The sequence below is a fragment of the Vespa mandarinia genome, chromosome 19 (genome assembly GCF_050613455.1).
Source record: "Vespa mandarinia isolate Hongniang chromosome 19, ASM5061345v1, whole genome shotgun sequence".
NCBI lineage: Eukaryota > Metazoa > Arthropoda > Insecta > Hymenoptera > Vespidae > Vespa > Vespa mandarinia.
The window spans coordinates 314127-337841 of NC_140828.1; the positions used below are offsets into that span (position 1 = coordinate 314127).

Genomic DNA, 23715 nt, shown 5'->3' on the forward strand with positions numbered 1-23715 from the left:
TGGCTGGCTGGCTGGCTGGCTGGTTGACTGACTGGTAGGCTGGTTGGGTTGGTGCCCTCTTTTGCCCTGGCGGGAGCCCAGCCCTGTGTTGTTCTCTTTCTCTTTCTCTTTCCCTCTCTCTCTCTCTCTCTCTCTCACTCTCTCTCTCTCTCTCTCTCTCTCTCTCTCTCTCTCTCTCTCTCTCTCTCTCTCTCTCTCTCTCTCTCTCTCTCTCTCTCTCTCTGTCTTCCCCTCTCTTCACTCTATTCGTCGTATTGGTGAACGGCACGCTCTACGTATAGTCTTCTTCCTTTCGCACACGCACTGCCGTCTCTCTCGCTCGAAGGGCACTGACCTACCCCCGTAATACGAAGACCGTTAAGAGATCAGCTGTTCGCTCGCAAAAAGTCTCAGATTCGCGCGTTTCTCCCTATCGCGACGGGACACCCATCTGGGTTTACTTGCTCGGCTAGCGATTTTTAACGAGTTGGGTGGGGGGTTGAGATATTACGATTTGTCCTATAATAATTGTATTTTTTATTTTTTATTTTTTATTGTAAATATATATATGTGTATATATATATTATTATATGTTTTATTCAATCAACACCTCTCGTCTGTCCTAATGAAATTTGATTTATTTGGAATTGCATTTGTTATTTAAGAGATTACGTAAACTTAGATCGTCCAAGAAAAGACAATTTTTAGGGATTTTTTTTTGCCATGTGATCTATTTTGTTAATAAAAAGATCATTGAATATATGTGCTAGTCGGAGGAATATTTTTCGCAACATAAAAATTAAAACAATTTGTTATCTTCTTCGAGTGTTATCTATGTCGAATGAAGAAGAATCATTTTTGATAATACTTCGATAATACGAGTATTATCAAAAATGAAAAACATCGAGAAGCCTTTAAAAAAGATGCGTTAAAAAAAAAAAGAAAAAACTAGCTCTTCACTGAAAATTTCCATTAGACAAAAACTACGATAAGGGAAATAAATGTTATTTGTGGTACATAATCATTGGCACACTGAATTTGAAAAAAAAAATAATTTTTAATAAAACGAGGTTTAATGTTTGCTTTATATTAATCAATTATTTCGAATTTTTTAACGCAAATTTTTAAATAACACTCGTGAACCATACAATACATTACTATCGAATAACAAAATTTTTAGTAAAATCGATCTTTCTTTTTCAACGAATTTTCAATTTTCCATTTATTTTACTTACATAATCCCCATAAATACGATTTCCATCGATGAAATTTTTTCTATTATCGTAGTACCGACGTAGTACTCTGCCACATGTTCTCTCCGTTCTCGTTCGTTGCCCCGGAAATACGTTGCACTTTGCTAAAGGGTAAAACCTAGAGGTTGACTTACGTATGTTGCACTATTATCACTCATAGAACGTCTCTCTTGTCTGGAGAGGAAAAAAGCTACAATAAAAATATTTACGCGTGGCTATTGTATCGTATTATATTATTATTTATTTATTCATTTTCTTTTTTTTATCTTTTTTCTTTTTTTCAAAAATTCAATATTAATAACCAATGGCCTCCACGTTCGCGAAAGTATGCAAGTACTTGAAATTCATTCGTTCATTTCCCTCGACACGAGAAAGAAGGTAGGAAAAGAAGGGTCTCGCCTCGGTGAACTATAGTAATTGATGTTAACACTACTACTGGTATGGGTAATGTTCAACGGAAAACATACACTTGGAATGGAAAAAGAAAAGAAAAGGAAAAAAAAAAAAAGAGTAAAAACAGAAACCGTGGCCGTAAGGTGGAAATACACCTGTTTTGCACGCAACTTAGACGGCTAAATATCTATTAAATTCGATTATCGATTAGTTAGATACGTTTTAACCTTCATTCGTTTATTATCTCGTATCGTATGCGATAAGGATTTGATAAACTTTTGGAGCCATACGATTTTAAAGAAAATAAAAAATAAAAACTCAAGTTGCACAGAATTTTTTTAAATATAAAAAAAAAATGGAGAAACTGAATGAAAAAGTTTAAATAAAATATTAAATTGTATGACTATGCGTATGTCTTCAATTTTTCGAGATGGGTTTAAATATATCTCACTGTGTATAAAAAGCTAAGCAAAAAGTGAAACCCAGTTTTTAAACTACCTAAACCTAAAGAATTAACGGAAAGTGATATTTAATTTTTACGAAATCTCGATCACTGATCGATGGAGAATCATTATTTCGACTCACGATGCTGTTCACGACCATCATTATCGTCGTATCGTGTATTTGCTTATCGATCTATACGATGATGAGAGAGATACGACGAAATCCTACTTTGTACCCCCACTCTCTTCATTTCCCCTTCCCTTTTTTTCTTTTTCTTGCCTTTAACTTTCCCATCGTTCACGTACGAATCGTTCCCATACGGGAACGACAGTTGTAACGAATCGATCCGAAAAATTTTATCGATTTAAAGGGGAAAAAAAAAAAAAAGAAAGAAAAGAAGATACGAGACTGATCGAAACTCGAATTTTATTTATTCGAAATTTCGCCGGATAAAAAATTTCATTTGAGAAGAAATTGATTTCCAAATATATATTATATAATGTAAATTATATATTATGCATACGGACACGAATGCGATTGTATAACTTACGTACGTGAAAGTATAGGACAATATGAGCGACGGGGCAGGACACCGGTGATATTGGTAACGAAAAAAGAAAAAAGGAAAGAAAAAAAGAAAGAAAAATAGGAACGGCCGAAACGAGAAGCGCCAACCTTTTTTCGACCTATGGCTTTCCGATCGGGATTTAAAATTTAAATATCTTCGAGTAAGAGACTGCTCCAAGGAATACAGACGGAAAGAGAAAGAGAGAGAGGGAAGGGAAAGGGCTCAGGGAAAACGAGAGAGAGGGAGAGAGAAAGAGAGAAGGAGGGAGAAAGAAGGGGGGGAGTGAAGAGATGTAAAGGGTTTTCAAGACCTTGGGGTCTTCTACGGGATATATTAACATATCCTGTAGGGCCGGTAAGGCAGGTCGCGCAACATTTTGGAATATGAAGGCTTGCACTTAGGCAACCTTTAACGGTCACAGACCGAATTACTAATCGGGCCTTTTTTTCACTCACTCTGTTTCTCTCTCTCTCTCTCTATATATATATATATATATATATTTCCTTTTTTCTTTCATTCTTTTATTCCTCTCAACATTGCGAATAAATTCTTCTTTAACGAACCTTTCGTCGGTCGGAAGGAATGGAATAAAGATAATGAAAGAGAAAAAGAAAAATGTAACCATAATGTTTCTTGACATTGTTGACATTTCTTAAATGCTTTTTACGATATATATATATATATATATATATATATATATATATATATATATATATATATATATGAGTGTGTGTGCGTGTGTTTATTAGACAAAATCACGACGATCATTCTAAGATGATATTTAAAAAGTATGATTAATCGTTAGTCATCTAAGTAGACCTCGAACATCTTAAGTTATATAATAATCTATTCTATCGAAATATTTCTATTCGTCAATATGAAATTTTTAGTCGTCATGAAATCAAATGAAAAATTCGCCATTAATCGTTCGTTTCACCTTAATTATCATATTTAAAAAAAATGTGATTATTTAAGTAATTATCTTGGACATCGAACGATTTTAATTTCATTTAAGATAATCATTGAATAATCAATATTATCTAAATATTTGTTTCAATCGATCCCCCGTCAAAATGAAATGAAATGAAATGAAATGAAAAATACTCTGGTTGATCGTTGGTTTCATGTTCATAGGGAGGTTTAATAATACTTACCCTTAGAAGATATCCGTTGGATGAAAAATTCGTTAAGCGCGTGTCGACTGCCACGATTCACCCCTCTTCTTCTTCTTCTTCTTTTTCTTCTTCTTCTTCTTCTACTTCTTCTTCTCTTTCTTCTTCTTGGTATACGTCCCGTTTTCTCTTTCTCACTAATGCCACCGAAACGCGGGGATCCAAAAGGTGAACACGGGGTAAGCCTGACGTAGACGAAGAGAGAAAGGGAGAGGATAAGAGATGTAAGGAAACTAAGGAGACGGGACAAGGAGGAAAGAAGAGGGTGACACTACTGAGAAAGAAGGACGTAGAGAGAGAGAGAGAGAGATTGGTTTTAAGAAAACGAAGAAGAGAGAACGAGGGATCTAACGAAAAAAGAATAAAAAGGGAGAGTTCCAGTCACCGAACTATTAATGGTTGGTACGTAGGTACTACCCCCTCACCCCATTTCATCCCATCCCGTACCATCCCATCCCACCCAGTGCCTGTTTTCTCGTACTTACACACGACACTGGTCTTCTCGTCTGGTCTCTCATCTTGTTTCTTTTACCACATCTCTCTCTTTCTTTTTCTCTCTCGTAAGTTCTTGCTTTTACAAATAGCCAAGGATCATTTCGAGTAACCCAGGAGCAAGCGTACTTATGTACATAATATAATGCTTTATTACAAATTCACCGTGGTAGTTACATCCGAAATATATTCACACGAATTCAACTTTTCGTTGGTCCAACTTTTTTTTTTTTTCTTCTCTCTCCCTCTCTCTTTTTCTGAGAATAGCCGTTACACGTCTTTTTCATCTTCGTTATCACACATTCTTTATCTCTCCTTTCTCTCTTTCTATCTTTATTTATATATCTGCCTTCAGAATTTTATATTATATATAAATATAAATAGCATACGATATAAGATTCTTTAATATTACTCGCCCTATTATGTACTCATATTTATGTACATATGTATATATATATATATATATGTATTTATAGAACGTTGTTCTCAATTTACGTCTCGCGCAAACGTTTCTCTCCCCCGTTGTTCTTCCCCCTACCCTCCTCCCTTTCGCCATCACCTTTAACCCCCGTCGCATTTCTTCTTCCATTATTTCATCTTCGCCTTCCACGCGCCTTCGGCTTTGTAGTAATTAAACGAGCATGCGATATACGTATAGGTATATAACAAAAGTCAGAATTCTTTAGACAATGCTGCACAAGGTGCAAAACCATTGTACGGATTTATCGCAGATGTAAATTAACGGGTGCGCTTTTTACCGTTCAAAAAAATGGTCATGCGAAAATTTACTCGCCGTTAACGTAAATCTTTTATTTCTCTTCTTTTCTTTTTTTCGTACGTATTGATCTCTATTAAAAAAAAAAAAAGAAAGAAAAAAATTCACCTCGAATACGAGAGATATCTTTTAAATCTTGTGATAACGAATGAGTCGATCGTAAAGTGAAATTTTTAATCGAACACACTTAATATCTCGATTATTATTATATTATATTATATATATATATATTTTAGTTCGACTTTTTATATTCGAAGGAATGTTCTTTTAGTTTCGACTTTAGTTACATTCTATTCTCGACCTATCGCAATTCGCACATGATAATATAGTGATCGTCGTCTTATGGTGCACATTACGTACCGCGTGTGTAACAATTTAACCGATGTCATGCGACCACATGCAACACCATATGGTGTATATCTTTCTTCCTATTTCTTAACCATCGATATGCGATTACTCAAGTTAATTATCGTAATTCCCTTCGTTCTAATTAATCTACATCCTAATCACAAGTTATACGTACTTACTTACTTGTAAATTATTCTATGTTAACGAGATACTTAAATACATAGAGAGACAGTGAGAGAGAGAAAGAGAAAATAAAAAAAAAAAACGATCCGAACATATATGCCATATATAAAACCCATATCAAGTATTATATTTCGGTTTCGTTCGTTAATTTTCCTAGTAGCTTTATGCAGCGTTAATTTAATCGAATATATCTCGAGGATCCTCGTAGGTATGGACGTAAAATAAAGTATCAATGTATATCTACCTGGCGTGACGTTGTCTGGCTATGGTCAGATAGGGACAAGGGACAATGCTTGGCTCATTATCGCACATCGATAGAAAAAAGGGGTGTAACAATGACTCGTTATCCGAGTTCGTCGTAGCTCCATAGTTAATGTTCCGCGTTAATGCGCCGTCGTGAATCATCCCATCATCCCTGAAGGGTTCGCGAATAACATACAACGGCTGTGCGTTTTCACCCTACTGAAGAATTAAAAGAGAGAAAGAGAGAGAGGGAGATAGATAGAGATAGATAGAGAGAGAAAGAGAGAGAGAAGGACTTTCCTGCACGAGCGACGGCACGCGACCGTTGGACGTGGGAGTCTGTGTATGGTGATATGCCACTTGAAGGGATTCTTCATGTGGTCTATACTATGGTCCCGTTTGATCGATATTTTCGTCCGTTAAGGGGGTTACATTACACCTAGAGATGGTCCAAAGGAAGGGCTTTTTTTATGATTTTTTTTCTTTTTTCTCTTTTTCTATCTTCATTCTTTTTTTTTTTTTTCTATGCGTTACTAATTTATTTTATCAATGAAAAATACGCGTGACAGTGTTTGCTACTTGAGGAATATTTTTTACGCAAAAGAAATTAAAACAATTTTTTACTTCTTTTTTTATTTTTTTTTTTTTTTTTTGGAGTTAACAATGCCCAAATAGGATCTTTTAAATAATATCTTTTTATAATATTTTTAATTCAATCATCTAGACGCATTTGAAAGTTTTGAAAGTATTGAAAGTATTATTATTTAAAAGTAATTTGCCATTTGGAAACCTACACATATATACAGTGGTGGCCATATACATATGACGTACATTTCATATTTTAATTTTGAAACACACGTAGCTGCTGGTTCGATAGTTTATTTCTAACAAGTTTCGATCTTTAAGAATATACCAATGATCGGAGTTTTATGAATTCCAAGAAATAAAGATGTTTGTAAATATTATGTGTATTCCGTATTATCGATTTTGTAGAGGCCACTTACGTACATTGAGATTGTATGTATTTGAGGTAGGACATTGAGAATGTAAACAGTATCCGTCAGTGTATATTGAAGCGTAGAACAGTTCACACGTTTTATAAAATCGCTCCGATGAGTAAACGTAAGAATATTACATCGAAACAACGACGATTAGTAAAACATCTTCGCAGAAAATATAAAATCAGAAGATATCCAAACAGCTTAGACTATCGTAATAGTTTCGTAAGTAGATTATTATTATAAATTAAAACTATTTGTGAAAATATAGATATTTCTATATGTATGTAAGTACGTACCGTCAAGAAATTGGACTCTTCGACAAAAAAAAAAATACATGAATCTTGTTAATTATAATAAATTAAAAAACGATGTTTTTTTTTCTTTCATAAATTGTGCTAGGAACTTATTCGATATATATATATATATATCGATATATATATATATATATATATATATATATATATCGAAAGTCAACGAAAATAAATAAATACGTGGAGAAATACCTGCGAAGAAATTAGAATGTTAATATTCTTGATCGCGGTCGACGGTCACGGTGGGGTAGGTTGCACCTGTGCGGTTTCGTTTCGAATGTATAACACATGGCGCACACGGTTTCCTTCCTTGATCCCGTGGTCCCTTACCTTACTTGATCGTTCGTAAATCCCCACCCCCAGCCCTGAAACCACCCGAAACCCCTATACCCCCTTCCCCGTCTTCCTTGCGTAGGTTCCTCGATCATTACCTGGTGTTACTTGATACCGGACCCTGTGCGTCGCGAACCCAAACGACAAACTTTTCCGTTTCGTTGCGGAATCGTTTGGAACGGACGTTGAACGTTCAATTACGACTTAGCCCGATTTATATACTCCTAACGAATAATTTAAAACGGAAATTAAATTCGTTTCAATAAAAAAAAAAGACATTTATTTAACAATGATCGTCCATTCGTGTCCACTGTGAAAATTGTTTTTCTATTTCAATTTTAATCTTTAATCTTTGGGTTAGCAACGGCACGTTGCGCGCGTGCAAAACGCATAGACGAGAGCACATATACAGTTAAAAAGAATATCTCACGGATGGCGTGTCATACGGGTATGTAGTCGCCGTTCGTAACGGTGGCACGCGCCCGTTAGACCGGTCCGTCAATCGATATCGTGCACCCACGTGTGCACTCTCTCTCTCTCTCTCTCTCTCTCTCTCTCTCTCTATCTCTCTTTTTCTTTTTTCTTTTCCCTTTTTTTTTTTGTTTAGACTTAGGACAAAAAACGACACAGTTGTCTTTTTTTTCCGATTAATATTAACTAGGAGGCGTTTAATGTCCTCTTTTATGACATATCTATATTTTACTACGGTTAACAATTTTTCTCGTCGAGAATTTGCGTCGGTTTTTGCGAAAGAAAAAAAATAATTGTCTAGAGTTCTTTGTTGCTAACCTCCTTTAAAATCGCGATCCTTGAATGATAAACGTATGCGCGACAGAACACACACGTCCATGGTTTCTCGAATGCAAGCATTGAACTTACACATAAAGAGAGAGATAAAGTCGATGTACCAACGTTACTTACTTGTCGATAAAACGAGAGAGAGAGAGAGAGAGAGAGAGAGAGAGAGAGAGAGAGAGAGTGGGGGGACAGACATATGAGCACACATGGGGCGGCAGCTACCACCTGGCACAGTGCAGTTCAATACGCGCCACCCCTGTACCTAACTACGTACCCCCAAAAACGTGCTACGATTCCAACCCTCGACTTGGCTCGTGCCACCGTACATTGTCGTAGGACTCCGTTAATACTTTTTCTTACGAACCTCGAGGGTGAATAAATTCTTCGGTTGGCCGATATATTCCAGGACGATTATTTCGCCCTTTTTCTTCAAGAGAGAACGTTAACGGAGGCCTGAAGGATCTTCTCTTCATAGGGAAATGTTCGTTTTCAACCTTTCGTCTTCTCCTTCTTCCTTTCTTTTCACCCCATTATTAACACCAATTTTTTTCTTTTTTTCTTTTAAGAAAATTGTCTTGCGAATGTTTTTTTTTTTTTTTTTTTTGATCCAACGAGAATTCGAGAGCAGGTCAAATAATTTTTTGTTTTTGTTACTTCTGTTTTTTGTTTTTTTTTTTTTTTAATCGTTAATAGATATCAACACGAGATAAGGAATAATTTCGTACATTAATAGGAGATTAAGATTTAAAGGTTTGTACGCCAGTGACGTCGAGAGTCAACGAACAGGGTACCTTCGAGCAGCTCGTTATTATATCGATTATTCCACGCGTCGCTATGTATATATACACGCGCGTGTGTCCAAGTATGTGTGTTTATGTATGAATGTAGGTATATTGGACACCACCCTGTGATTTCGAACACGCCTAAGAGTTCTTTGTAATCAGTTGTACGTTCACGTACGTACCGTACGTTCACTTGCGTTTCCTAGTCACATTGTCTGTCGATAACAATGGCAGGCACATGTTAGCGCTACGAATACACGTATGATTTTTTTCTCTCTTTCTCTATCTGTCTCTGTGTGTGTACGTGTGCGTAAGTGCACGCACGTGCGCGATATAGGCTAGCGAGTATTATCATCATCCCTTAGTTTTCTATCTCTCTCTCTTTTTTTATCGTCTTTATATGTATATACATAAATATAAAAAAGGGAAAACAAATTTCGTCATTATCTCGGTGAATGAACGAACGAACGAATGTATGTCTAATAGATAGGTTAATTAAAATTATTTACAGGATTGAATAGGATAACTTTGAGGTTTGAATTCCAACGGATGCTGGAAGACAGTTACTCTAAAATTAGATGCCCGTATTTGATTCTCGCATCCTAACGATCCCTCCAAGGATGGTATATTACGATTTATATTTAGTCGTTCCTTGGTATCGTCATATTAGAGGGGTCTCTCTTCCTCTCTTTCTCTTTCTGTCTGCAGTTTCTATATTGAGCTAGGACAACGAGACGCAGAAGACGCGTTTCGTTCTTTACGTTATTCCATATGCTCGACAGATTTGGTTCAAGAACGAGATACATACATACATACATATATATCTTTATAGATATTCGGTTGGTCGATTATGTTCTGGGACCTATGGAGGCACATTTTAACAGGAAACATACCGAATGTTTTTTATGAAAGAAATCATTTTTTTTTCCTTTTTTTTTTTTTTTTTTTCTTAAACTTTTAAAACGGAAAGAAAAAAAAGAGGAAACAAGATCATTAATTAAATATGTTTGCGTTAAAATGTATGCAGAAAGAAATAGTGTTAAATCTCGTAAAGAGATGTCCAGTTGTAACGTCGTAGTATCCGTAAAATCCGTACTCCTCGAATGCGTATAAACCGCAATACCGGTTTAAGGTTTCCTTTTGCAAGGTAGACGTCTGTCTCTGCGTCTGTAACTGTGTTTACGTATGTGAGAACACGCATGTATGTTTATGTATGTGTGTTTGTTACGAGGGAGTAAAAAAAGTAAAGGGAAGAAGGCTTTTACACACGTAAACGTGATATCGTCCGTGCCAGGATGAGGAGAAACGTTGAAGAAACGATGAAACGTTTCCATCCGCCATAACCCGCGTATCGTAGACTCTTCAGGAAGGAATCACAGCTGAAAGCGCTTCCTTTTTATTTTATTTACGACTTCTTCCCCCTTTTGTGAAACGTCACGATTCACTTATTTCGAAACTTTTCACAAATACGATATTATTATTATTATTATCATACATCGATGAGTACCATTTTTTTCTCTTCTCTTTATATCTTTATTTTTCTTTTTTTGTATTTTCCGTCAACCTTGATATACGTATCTACGATATGGTTAGATGAATATAATAAGCTCGTTTGATTATAATAGTAATCGTTTATTTATGTCGTGCCAAAGGCCATGTCTGATCATCTATGTGATTATCTATGCGATTACGAAGGCATATGTCCACGAAAGAGAGAGAAAGATTAAGGAACTAGGTGAACTTGGAGGGCGCGTGTCACGCGCGATGCCTCGACTTCCTCCGGAAGTCTGTCATGGCGAAGGCCTCTTCCCGTCTTTCTTCCTCTTATCATGGTCTCCTCGACTACGTAAATATATATATATATATGTATTCGGAATTACCTCACCTTAACCTCTCCACTTCGTCACCCCTAGTCTCTTTCTCCCCTCGATACTCCTCGATGGTTCCGTATCTGTAACCATACATACCATGCGCCATGTGTTATCCATTTTTATGATACCCATAACGTTTCCTCTCTTCTTCCCCGTTCTATGAATGAGGAAAAATATTATAATTATTATTATTATTATTATTATTATTATTATTATTAGTTCATCGCTATTTTAAGAAATTAATATATGATGTTGGATTATTTTTCCAGCCATTCTTTTTCTTTCCTTTTTTTTTCCTTTTTTTTTGTTGACTTTTTATCAAAGACAACAACAACAACAATTCCAATTTCGTAAAAAATTTGTATGACGACCAAGTCGTTATTGTACCACTTGCTATATCATAGTCGATAATTTTAAACAGTGGAACAGCAGTAGTCCGACTCCTGGAACATTCTAACTCAGATCATGTGGTTTTGACTTTATCGGCTTTCAGTCGAAGACAAGACTAACAACTACTCGGTCGGTAAAAGTGATGGTATAAACCTAAGGATGGTCCAAAAGGGAGGAGGCTTGAAGACACGAGTTCGAATTCGCTTTCGTTTAACAGAAACACATCGGCGGAGTATTTTATGTGGTTGGACCTTCTTCGTTGGCCGAGAATGCCTATCTTTTATATCGCTTCAACGAAGAAAGAGATAGAGAGAGAGAGAGAGAGAGAGAGAGAGAGAGAGAGAGAGAGAGAGAGAGAGAAAGAAGGGGAGAGAGAAAGAGAGAGAATAAAAACGCGGGAAACTAGTGCGAGACGTGCTTCCCTCCGGTTGCTAAGGCCCAGGTTTTGCGCGGGAAAGGTTTCGCCAAGTCCCCTCAAAGGACGTCATTTTCGTTCTAATTAATTATACATATATATGTATATATATTTAAATTTTTACAAATTGAAAAAGTGGAGTCAATTGATTTGGCTTGGGAACCAGAAAAATGCAACTGTATTATTTTTTCTTAAATGGAAATCCACACTTTTAATTGCATCAGTCGATGCAGTTTTTTATGCTTTATATAAAAGTATTAACATACTTATGTCTTAAACTTAGGAAGTTATCGTAGCTGAATTTTTTTCTGAATTTTTTTGATAAACATGAACCTACGGCTATTAATATTAATTACTAATATTAATATAAAATTAAGATTTTCATTAATAAGTATTACATGTGATATTATTCGTTCATTACCACTTGGTGATAGATCTATATAAATAATTCATCTTTGACCTAATAACATTTTTAATTATTTTAAAATTACAATATTTTCGTGTGGGTGTTTAATTACATACATACACACATATATACGAAATTGGTCGTAACTGAATCGTAACGAATGTTCAAAATTTTTTTCTTTTTTTTTTCTCTCTTTTTTTACGAAGGGTTGGGTCCTCTTCCTCTTGTGGTTCTCGTCTATTTTTTCTTTCCCCTTCTCTCTCTCTCTCTCTCTCTCTTTCTTTTTACGAGTGAGAGCGTGGATTTTGATGATATTTATTCAGTGTACAGAGAACAGGACCGTACGAAATATCACATTTGTGTTTACTTCCTACACACTGGTTGATACTTACACACACACACACACACATATATATATATATATATACACCGAGTAAAAAGGGCGGCACATGTGATATATCTTTGGGCGCATATGCGACAAGATGATCAAGCTTCGAATGCACCATCTCCCACTACCCCCTTCCCTTTCTCTTGATTTTATATTTGGTAATATCTCCCACAGACACACCCATGCTTTCATTCTACAACACTGATCCATACGAAGTTCGAATATCACATTCTTCCTGTCCTCGAGTACGAGCTGGTAATTCTCTCATCCTCCTTCCTCCTTTCTCCTCCCTTCTCCCTATATTTTCTCCCTACCTTCTCTCTCTCTCTCTCTCTCCCTACGCGTTCGCAATGAAACAATTAAATTAATCGGCCGTATAATTCCAACCTCTTCCGGTCCAGCAAGCTATCCTTCATTTTATCTGGTCTCGTTTACTTACGAACATTGAAAAGTTTTTATTTTATTTTCTTTCTTTTTTTTCTGTTCTTTCCATTTCTTTTCTTTTTTCTTTCATGCGAAAATTTCGTCGAGAAAATTATCTCGTCGAAAGTCGAACGAGACAATGAAATTTTTACAAAGGTGACAAGAATTCTTTTCTATGGTTGGACGTTTCTAACGTGGCTAAACACCAATACTGTACTACGTTTGTTTGGTCATCCATGTCGTTCCTTAACCTTCAAGTTAAAAACTACTTTAATCCCTGGAAACTTAACATCCATAACTATTTTCTTATACCACAGGAAAGATTCACATGGCTTGCAGATGCAACTTAGCTTGCCGTTTATCTTTTTCCTTACCTTCAATTCTTTGACCTAGGTCTGACGAAGTTTTAAAGAGAGAGAGAGAGAGAGAGAGAGAGAGAAAGAGAAAAAAAGAGGTATCAGATACGTAGATAGAAAGCTTTAAAGAGTAAATTCATAAACTCGTCGTAAGTGTAAATGGATTACTATTTGTATACGTAATAATTCGATGAAAAAAAAATAAATAAAATAATTCTTGACAAAGTTTCAACTAAAGAATTTTAAGCACTAATATAAAGCATTACTATTGAATAAGTTTCGAAGTAAATTAAAGTCGATTTAAAGCACGACTTTAAAGCAAGATCTAACATCTATTTTTAATGATAGGAATGACTGTTATTAACAAAATTTATGAACGATAGTCTTCGTTTGTTTTCAATGAAGAAAATTATATAAATTATTTATAATATAGAAATTAATATAATAAATGAATGGACGTATAATTAGAATATAATTAGAATATCTTTGGCGTATTTTATGTTAGCTCGTTATGAATAAAAAAAGAAAAAAAGAAAATTTAAATCAAAGGTTGACAAACGAAGTATCAACCCAAAAAGAGAGAAAGAGACCGTTGAGAAAAATAAATTCGGTAAGGTCGATCGTACGGTTTAGAACCGATTCGTTAAGGGATCGCATTTAAGGGTGTACCCAGGGGTAAAAGACCATCCCTCTCCGTTTAATAGCCTTCGTTCGTATAATATCGAGACGTATGTCAGTACTACGTACGTAGGTACGTACGTACGTACTAGCTTTCTGTACGTACTCACGTACAGAAAGATGAAACGGCGAATGATAGGGGTTGTGGGAAGAAGGGAGGGTGAGAAGAAGGAGGAGGTGGAGGAGAAGAAGAGAGATGAACGGCGGCAGCCGGTAGATCGCGTGATTCATTCACAGTTGTGTTCATTTATCCCTTTGTATGTATTAAGCTTTGTGCCCGAGTTGTTAAATCGATTTATAGAGAAATATATTTCCACCCTTCTACACCCTCCTTCATTCGTCTCTCTCTCTCTCTCTTTTTTTTTCTCTGAACGAATTTGAATTTTACGATAATGAAGTAAATTTTACAAAATATTCTTTTCGAAAGAAGGCTAATTAATTATTGAATACTTGATAATAGCGATTCTTCTCTGATAATGGCAATTTTTGAAAAAGAAGGTTTTCTTTGTTTTGTTGAAAACAGCATATATATATATATATATATTTTTTTTTTTTGAGTATTGTAACTAATATTTTTCTTTTTTTGGGGGGGATGGATGATGGAAGGAGAGGGCGAATTTCGATGAAAAAAATATTTCTTCTAATTTCGACGTATTTCATATAAAGAGAAAAAAGAAGAAGATATACTATATTTGGTAGCCCTCGACTCTAATAGTAATTGACTGTAGCAATCTTAATAGCAATTGAGAACATCTGTTAGAATGGAATCTGTGATGGTAAATATATGGTAAGAAAGAATATAAATATGAAATTTAACGAAGGGTCTATACGTAATTACATATATCCTACCGTCCAATAATAATCATTTCACTTGTCGATCCACTTTGCCGATAGTCAAAAGTAGTTGTTGCTGTTGTCGTCGTCGTCGTTGTCGTCGTCGTTGTTATTTTTTTTTCTCTCTGATTCATGAAGAATAATTGCATCTCGCATTCATTTCATCAAAGAACAGCGAGGAGTAACCGCGAATCCGCGTGATTTTCTCTCTTTATTTATTTCTTCTTTTTTTCTAACCCGATTTCGTGCATCTTTTATCTTCTTTCGTTGTCGTCGTCGTCATCGTCATCGTCATCGTCCTCGTCATCGTCCTCGTTCTCGTCGTCGTCGTTTGTGCATGCGGTCAACGGAACATAGTAATTCGTCTGATGCGGGCATCGGCACATATGGGAGAGAACATGTGTTCTCGGTAAAGCATGAAGAGATCTGTTGGACGATCGAACTTTTCCCGTCTCCTCCCTCCTACCACCCTAACACCCTCCCTCCCGCTCCCTTTTGTGTCGACATCTTGCGATCTCATTTAGTCTTTATTCATCACACTGATATATGTATGTATTCTATTTATCTGCGTATACAGTAAGTATATGTATGGGCAAAACACGATCTTTACAACGGGATAAATCATGTTTTTTTTTCTTTTTTTTTCTTTTTTTTTTTTTTTTTAGATTCGACCAAACGACTTATTCTTTTATTTTTTTTTCGTTTAAGTCTTCAAATTATCAGACTCTTTTTTTTTACCACTCTGTACATAGATATATATATAAATGACATAAGTTTTCAAAATATGTTACGTGAATGTTCATTATGTGCCTAGATAAAAAAAAAGTCGTAAAAAGTGTCTTTCATTTTTTTTTGTTCGCGATTATGACCGAATAGAATTAAAAAAAAAAAATTTACTTTTGACTTTACACGTCCAAAAAGAAAAGAGGAAGAAAAAAATCAAGTCGTTCGGCCGAATATTACAGAAACAATTATTCTCTTGTAAAAAGCACTTTACTATATGTTACACTTTATTGTACGTACTTATTCAACTCGAATACAATTCATCAAATATGTATTTCCACATAGTAATTTTAATCTCATTATCTTTACGTAACTACATCATCATTATAATTATTTCTTTCTTTTTTTAATTTCAGATTTGTCCAAGGTAATCTCGCCGAATGTGGGAAAAGAACAAAGGTAAGTGATACTTATCAGCAACTTGTTCTAGCCGCTTGCTAATATACATACGTGATCACACACACATATATATAGATACCTAGGAACTTCACGATTAATATTGTGGAATTACAAGATAATTTGTCAAGAAAATTTTCTACTGCTTTGAATTCAACTGTGACATGCATGTTAACATATTTTTTCTTTTCTTTTTTTTTTACTCGCCATCTTTTCAAAGATCAAAGAGTTGTTTTTCTTTTTTTTCCCCAATGTTCAGTTGTGGTAATAGTTTTTTTTTTGTAATCAAAGTTATATCTGGTAAAGAAAAATGAGCATCGTTTACAAGAAATTCGACATCTAGCATATACATACATATGTATATATATTTATGTACGTATATATGTATATTTTATCACAATTACATTGTCGATTGTATCATAATAGCGAAAAACTTGAAAGCTATACTCTACTTTACCTATTCATAAATTTATTTTAATTCCGTCGAAAGCCCGCATTCCTAATGATTCTTTTCAGATTAATGTCTCTCTATAGGGGTCCATTAATGTTTCCCTTTTTACCCCTCCTATCTCTCTTTCTCTCTCGTTCCTCTGAAAGGAAACGATAAATACAAGTAATTTGTATTTATCGTTTCTGCTTTTTGTATTTCGAAAATCTCTGTCGATGTAATCCATGATTTTTTAAACATCAAACAGTATCGGTATTTTTACGAAATAAATGAAATCATTATATATATATATATATATATATATATATATATATAGCGTACTCAAGTTGATCTATTAATCCTGAATGAAATAATCCTTTCTTAAGGATTAAAGAAGAATGAACGCTTTCGAGATAATATAAAATAGTATTACATAAGTACTTTTCTTTCTTCTTTTTCTTTGTTTCTTTTTTTTTTTTTGATCGATCGTCTCAAGCAAAGTATCGTTTTGTCTATTTAAAAGGCTTTTTTAAAGAGACAATCATTAGGAAAATGTTTTTTTTTCCCTTCACCATTGAATGTGAGTGCCGTATCATCGTACCCACGCACACATATCTATTATAGACATACAATGGAACGTAAGGATGGGACACGTAGATTTTCTAGAAATATTCGAAATATTTTTAAAATCCTAGGAAAAACGAGGATCTTTTCGTGCGGCATCTTGATCCTTTTACCGAAGCACTGAAAAGCCACGCTAATACCGTTTCTTAAGTATTTCGCGAACTCAAACTTTTCTTCTTCGTCGGAATTTTCTTTCTTTTTCTTTCTCACCTTTCCTCTTAGGTACTTCAAGAAAAGTACGGTTTTCGTTTTCTCGGAAGTATCATAAAAGAGGGTTGCATTCGTTTCTTCGTATTTCGATAAAGAAGCTAAAATACATACATACATACATATATATATATTTTTTCTTTTTGTAATTTGGAGTATTGTAATTTGACAATAAAAAAGAAGATAAAGAAAATTATCGGGAGAAGGAAAATTAATATTCAAAATAATCTAGGGACTTTTGATTTATAATATATAATTTTTTTGCTTGTCGTATTATATGTAGTCATCGGAGAGTGCACATTTGTAATTAACAAATTAATCTTGTAAATTTTATATCGTCTCCCGTTACTTTTAACAATCGCGATATATCTCTTCTCTTATCTTCGAAATATCTAGGAGGAAAAGAAAAAGATAAATGTCTGGTTTGGTGGGAATATGAGTCCGGTAGGTATCTTTAAAGGGGCTAGGGTTTTGTGTGAATCGTAGAAAACCGCCTACAGGTATGGGGACTTTGTAACAATGATTGAAAGGAATCACAGTATAGGCCGTTTTATATCTTTATTTAACAATTAGGTTGTTTCGTATGGTTCAAGTTACCAAAGGTTCGAAACCTAAGGTTGCTCTACGATGACTCGTCCTCGCGTACGAACTTTGTCTTATTCGTACGAACGAGCTCTACGCTCGTTCAAGCGTGTGAGTTGCTTACAATTGCGATCGAAATATAAAAGGAAGTAGTAGTAGAGGAGCCTTTGCTCCAGTCGATCCAACAACCGGAAATCCTTTTATCGGTCGGTGCGACGAGAAAGAATAAAAAAGAAAAGAAAAGAAAAGAAAAACAAAAAGAAATAATGCGAAAGAAGAAAAGAAAATTGAAAGAGGACAAAGGTGGTACCTCGTCGTCGAATAATAATTAAAAGGTTATAATTAAAAAGTAGAAAAAAGAGTTGGCATAGAAAAAACAAAAGCAAGTGCTGGACAGAAGAATGTCGGGAGAGGGGGAAAAAAAAAACAGAAAGAAATAGAAAAGAAAAAGAAACAAGGCAGAACGAACGAACGAAAATCGGATAATGAAGATTGCTCAGCTTCGAATGATCATTTTTTAAATTGACTCGTATCTTACGATTACTTAAAAAAGAAAAAAAGAAAAAGAAAAACAATAAAAATAAAAGTATTAAATTTTTCAAATGGTCAAACTATTTTCATTATCTTTTTCAAGGATATAAAAGAAGAAAGAATGCTCTCGAGGATAATATAAAGTGGTATATTTTTTTCTATATTTTTTTTCTTTTTTTTTTGTTCTCTTTCTTTATCTTTTTTGTTCTTTCTTTATCTTTATTCTTTCCCTTTAAGGGGTACAGGCATGAAGTCGCACATGAAGCATGCTGAGTTTCTCAATTGTGTACCCTTACAGCTTATACGAAACGTTTACAATTCTACGTTACCGCTGTGTTTCAAATTTTTCCTTTTCTATTTTCTATTTGCTGTCTTTACTAGAGAGTAGAGAGAAGAGAACATAGTTGAAAAGTAATGGCCATTTTTACGAAAGTCTTCTTTCTCGACCGTGTCTCGTGGCGAGGCTCTATCTCGTTGTGTTACAAAATTCGCGAAGGAAGAAAATAGAAAAGGCAAGAGGAGAACTACCTTAGCTATAGTTTCTAAACTATTCCCCACTCACCCTCCACCCTTCAAAATGGTCGTTCCAAGACTATAGACAAAATTCTTCTTCTTCGAGGGAAACGTGTTTCTTCTTTTGACAGGAAGTAGAACCCTTTCATACGATTATTTATTATTCTTCATGCATTCACGTTTCTCGGAGAACAAAATCCGGTTAACTGGATCGTACGTTTTGCTGGAATACTTCAAACGTTTTTCCTTTTTCTTTTTTTTCTTTTTTTTTTTTTCTTTTCTTTTTATAGATTGAATTTTTTTTAATAAAAATTAAACAAAATTTAGCGATCGATATATATAAGTACACTAAATCTATGAAAAATAATTTTCATTGAGACATATTTCGGGCGAAATTACTTTTCTTTCTTTTTCTCTTCGCGAATTGAATTGATTAAAAATTTTTTTATTCGAACGATTTTAAAAGATATTTCACTCGTTACTTCTCTCTCTCTCTCTTAACTATATCGAAAGGTTTTAAAAGCCTTCTAAAGTTTTTCTCTTTTTCTTTTCGAGCAGAAAGTGGCACACTGATGGCTTTCATGTAGCTCACGCTGACGTGTAGGTACCGAATGTCTGTATACCTATACCGGTACGAGGAGGGTTCCGCGTTCATTCATGACTTCGTTCATTCATCGAATCTCACGAGGTCCATCCTCCCTACTTCTTCCACGAGTTCTCGTCATCTTACCGTCCTTGTTCGCAGCACGTTCTTCTCTCTCTTTCTCTCTCGCACAGATTCTCTTTCTGTCTGTCTCTGTCTCTCTCCGTTGTCCTTCTCAAAGTCGCGAGCCGGAAAATGGCTCGAGCACTTGGCGCTTAGTCGTCTTAGGCGTGCTGCTCCTTTTATTCTTTATTGCTGTGAACTCGGCTTCGAAGAGCAAGAGTAAAGTTTCTAATGTACGACAGACCGTAACGGTACCGAGGTAACGTCACGCCTTTCGTGAACACACGGAGATCGTTGTTTCCTTTATTGTTGTTGTTGTTGTTATTATTATTATTTAATATTGATTAACATTATTTTTCATTTAATATTGATATTTTTGTTCTGTCGAGAGTTACTAATTTTTCTCTAAATTTGTCGAAATTAATGACTTTCCAAAATAACAAAAAGAAAATAAATAACATGAACAATAATAAGGAAATACCATCATTCGGAACGATTCTTCTCTTTTATTTATTTGTCCTCCGATTATTTTTATTTATTTATTTATTTATTTTCTTTTTTCTCGCTCGCTCGCTCGCTCGCCCTAATAAGTCAGTCCTTGAGTAATTATAATCCTAGCGAAGAGGATCTACCGGAACGAAAGCGGCCAGGTCTTCTTTTATGTAAGCCTTCGAGAGGAATGTATCTAGATAGTTAGATAGCTGAATAGAGTAAAAATAGAGAGAAATGGTTGACCTGCAAGTGCAGCGAAAGATGATACGTAGTTGGAGAGAAAACTAACAGAATGACTTTGCTATTCCGTTACTCAGCCATTTTTGTTCTTTTCTTCTCTTTATTTTCTTTTATTTGGTATCATCACTCTCGAAAAATTTATCTACACTTTCGCGTCTTTGTCGAACATTTTTCTTTTTTCTTTCTCCCCTACCGATGATATATTACAAATACCTTTCGATATCAAACTACTATCGTCTTTTCGTAACACTATACTATATAACGTTGACAGAGTATAACAGGATGTGGGTGCTGTTGTGGACAACGTGGCTCCGTGAGCCACAATAACGCTCTCGTTCTTAACGGAAAATCTTTTGAAGATATATTTTGAAAAGGCGACGCAACCCACATAAAGACCGACTAATAAATTGTTTATTTATTTATTTATTTTCATACTTCGATAAATTATTTCATTGATATTTCGCGAAAGAAAGAAAAAAGAAGGGCAAGAAAGGGCATTATTTTTTATCATTTATTTTATTTTTCTTTTCTCCTTTTTTATTTGTCATACGATCAATTTTACTTCATCAAATTTCATTTTAACAAACATCGAGAAGTAATAATCAAAAAGTAAATAAGATCCTCGAAAATAAAAGTAAAAGGATCGAAAGAGAAAACGAAAATAAGAAAAAAAAACAAAAGATCGTCCCATGACGATGAGCGAAAAGACGATGGACGATAAGTACCCAACAAAAAAGAAAAAGAAGAAAAAGAAGAAAATGAAAAAACTTTTTAAAACTCATACGCGAGTGAGTTTTAATTGAACGTTTTATGTATATATAAATTCTTCTCTCTCTTTTTTTTTTTTTCTTTGCAAGAAATGATCGCATTTCCTTTCTTTCTTTTTATTTCTTTCTTCCTTTTTTTATTCGTCTTTTACACGGAGGTACACGGTGGAACTAAAAGACGGTGTATATTATAAGATCATCGATTTTTTAAATGTTATCTCGGTACGATAAATGAGAGGTTTCAGAGAGAGCTGCCCTTCGAGTAGTAGAGCCATGCGTTATCGTTTGGCGTACACGATATAGGCCGCAGATAAGCGTGTTTGCGTGCATGCATACGGAATGAGAGAACTCGTAGATAGGATAGCTATTTTCTTTCTTTTCTTTTTTTCTTTCTTTTTTCTTTTTTCTTTTTTCTTTTTTCTTTTTTTTTTTTTTTTTTTGGATTTATCGATGGGTGGAGAAATCCATCTTGTTCTCTTTCCCTCTCCATCCCTCTTTTTTTTTATCTATCAATAGAGAGACGCCAGAAACGAATCAATTATGTTTCACGATTCCTAACATTCCTATTTTCTAACTCTAAACTCGCTTTTATAACTATCGTCAGGAAGGAATTCCATTATCGCGAAACACGATCGCACGTACTATATATATATGTATATATAGGTGTACACACACGTACATACTTACATACTGTACTTAAACATAAGTACAAGGCATCTAAGTTGTATAGTAGCTGATGAGATGGGGAGGGGAAGGTGGGAAGAGGAGTTCTTGTCACGCAAAATGGCGATCTTTGTTTCGGATTTCGTCGCGGGAGCACGTCGTAACAGTTAGTTTCTAATTCTACAGGACGTTTCATTTAATTTAAGTTATATATAAATACTTACATATGAACGCCATACATTTATATATATATATAAAATATTTTTAATCTAAATAAGCTTTGATTTTTTACGTAAAAAATATTAAAGGGAATCAAGTTTGAACACGGACACGTTTGATAACTCGATAACAATTTTGTTCATAGTCCTGTTACGTATACATCAAAGAAAATACGTGATAGAGAGAGAGAGAGAGAGAGAGAGAGAGAGAGAGAGAGAGAGAGAGAGAGAGAGAGAGACGGAGACGGAGACGAAGATAGAGATAGAAATAGAGATAGAATTAAAAGAGAGAGAGAGAGAGAGAGAGAGAAAGCAACAAAGGTCAAAAACCGATACGACGAAAGAAGGTGGAGAATGGCTGTCTCTCTCTCTCTCTCTCTTTCTATAGGCGCGATACGTGTTGAGAATCTACATGCGTTCCTTTGTGAATGCAAATGCTTCGTGCTCGTTCCAAGAATCGTCGGAAGCTTCTCACTGAACGAACGTCTCGGCATTCCATAGCCCAGAACCGCGGCGAACGTTCCTTCTCGATTCCCGATTGGTTGGACGTTTCCCGCCAAGACGGGAACCAGTTCCTAAGGAGACTAGCGCCAACAGGGAGAGAGAGAAAAAGCAAGTATCACATCATCTCGCTCCCACTCATGATCCCATCTCTCTCGAGCTTCTCAGCTGATCGTTTGGACTCTGGTGGTCTCACATCTCCCACTCGTTCTCTCTCTCCATCTCTCTCTCTCTCTCTCTCTCTCTCTCTCTCTGTCTCTCTGTTTCTGTCTTTCTCATTTTCTCTCTCTTTCTCTTTTGTTCTCTCTGTCCTCTTTCTCTCATCCCCTCCGGTTTATTTGGTTTTATGTAATCCTTTTTCCAGGAACGCTATACTCTAAAGACGCCTACGCGACCAACCAAGCCCCAGCAGGTTTTGACAAAAGTCATTAAACGACAATTATGAAATATTATTAAGAATAATTGCATTAGTTCATTATTATGCATATCGATTATCATGTCAATTCTTTATTATCTACATACATTACTTCATAAATATACTCACATGTATATATATATATATATATATATATATATATATATCTTTAAAAAGTCAACGAGAGGAAGAGAGAGAGAGAGAGAGTCAGTCTTCCATCTATCAAAGAAATCGTCATAATCTGTGGATTTGTTTCTTTTTTCTTTTTTTTATTTTTTCCTTCTCCTCACAATTTTTCATATTTCTCTTAAAAAATGATGTCCGCTAAATATGACGATGATAATGATGACGACGAAGATGATGGTGATAATGATGATGACGATGATAATTCCAATCAGAATTCGAGTGTCAGGAGTTTAGTTTTCAGGTAGGTGTGGGAAGATCTTGGCCAGTTTGTGTGATACCTGTGCACCGTTTACCTTGCCTGAGTAGTCCTTACCTGGCTGCCCTGGAAGAGGGCCTTCGAAAAAGCACAGGATAGAACCTGCAGCTATTCCCTTTCACATCCTCCCTCGCTCTATCTTTTTCTCTCTATGTATCTATCTATCTATCTATCTATCTATCTATCTATCTATTTTTCTCTCTTTTACTCACTGTGGGACCTGTGCTGTTGTTGCTTCTCCGGTTTGTTGTATCCGTATTTAGGAGAAAATCTCAAATGATAGATCAGTCCCTTTAAACCCATAGCGAACGCTTTTCGACGTGCACACTGCGATACATTTGAAAAAAAAGTAAAGAGAAAGAAGGATGAAGA

General features: G+C 35.1%; 1 protein-coding gene across 4 annotated transcripts in view; it reads left to right on the top strand.

The window, feature by feature from the left end:
- LOC118449834 (M-phase inducer phosphatase) overlaps window positions 1-23715 on the top strand; it is a 64346-nt gene that overhangs the window by 5996 nt on the left and 34635 nt on the right. For 3 of the 4 annotated variants that reach the window (XM_035884937.2, XM_035884938.2, XM_085662700.1), the window contains one exon: window positions 15976-16018. In XM_035884937.2, coding sequence (XP_035740830.1) covers window positions 15976-16018 — 43 coding nt within the window. Of the gene's footprint in view, window positions 1-6933; window positions 7074-15975; window positions 16019-23715 lie in introns of those variants that run through there. The other variant, XM_035884939.2, reaches the window with a different exon arrangement.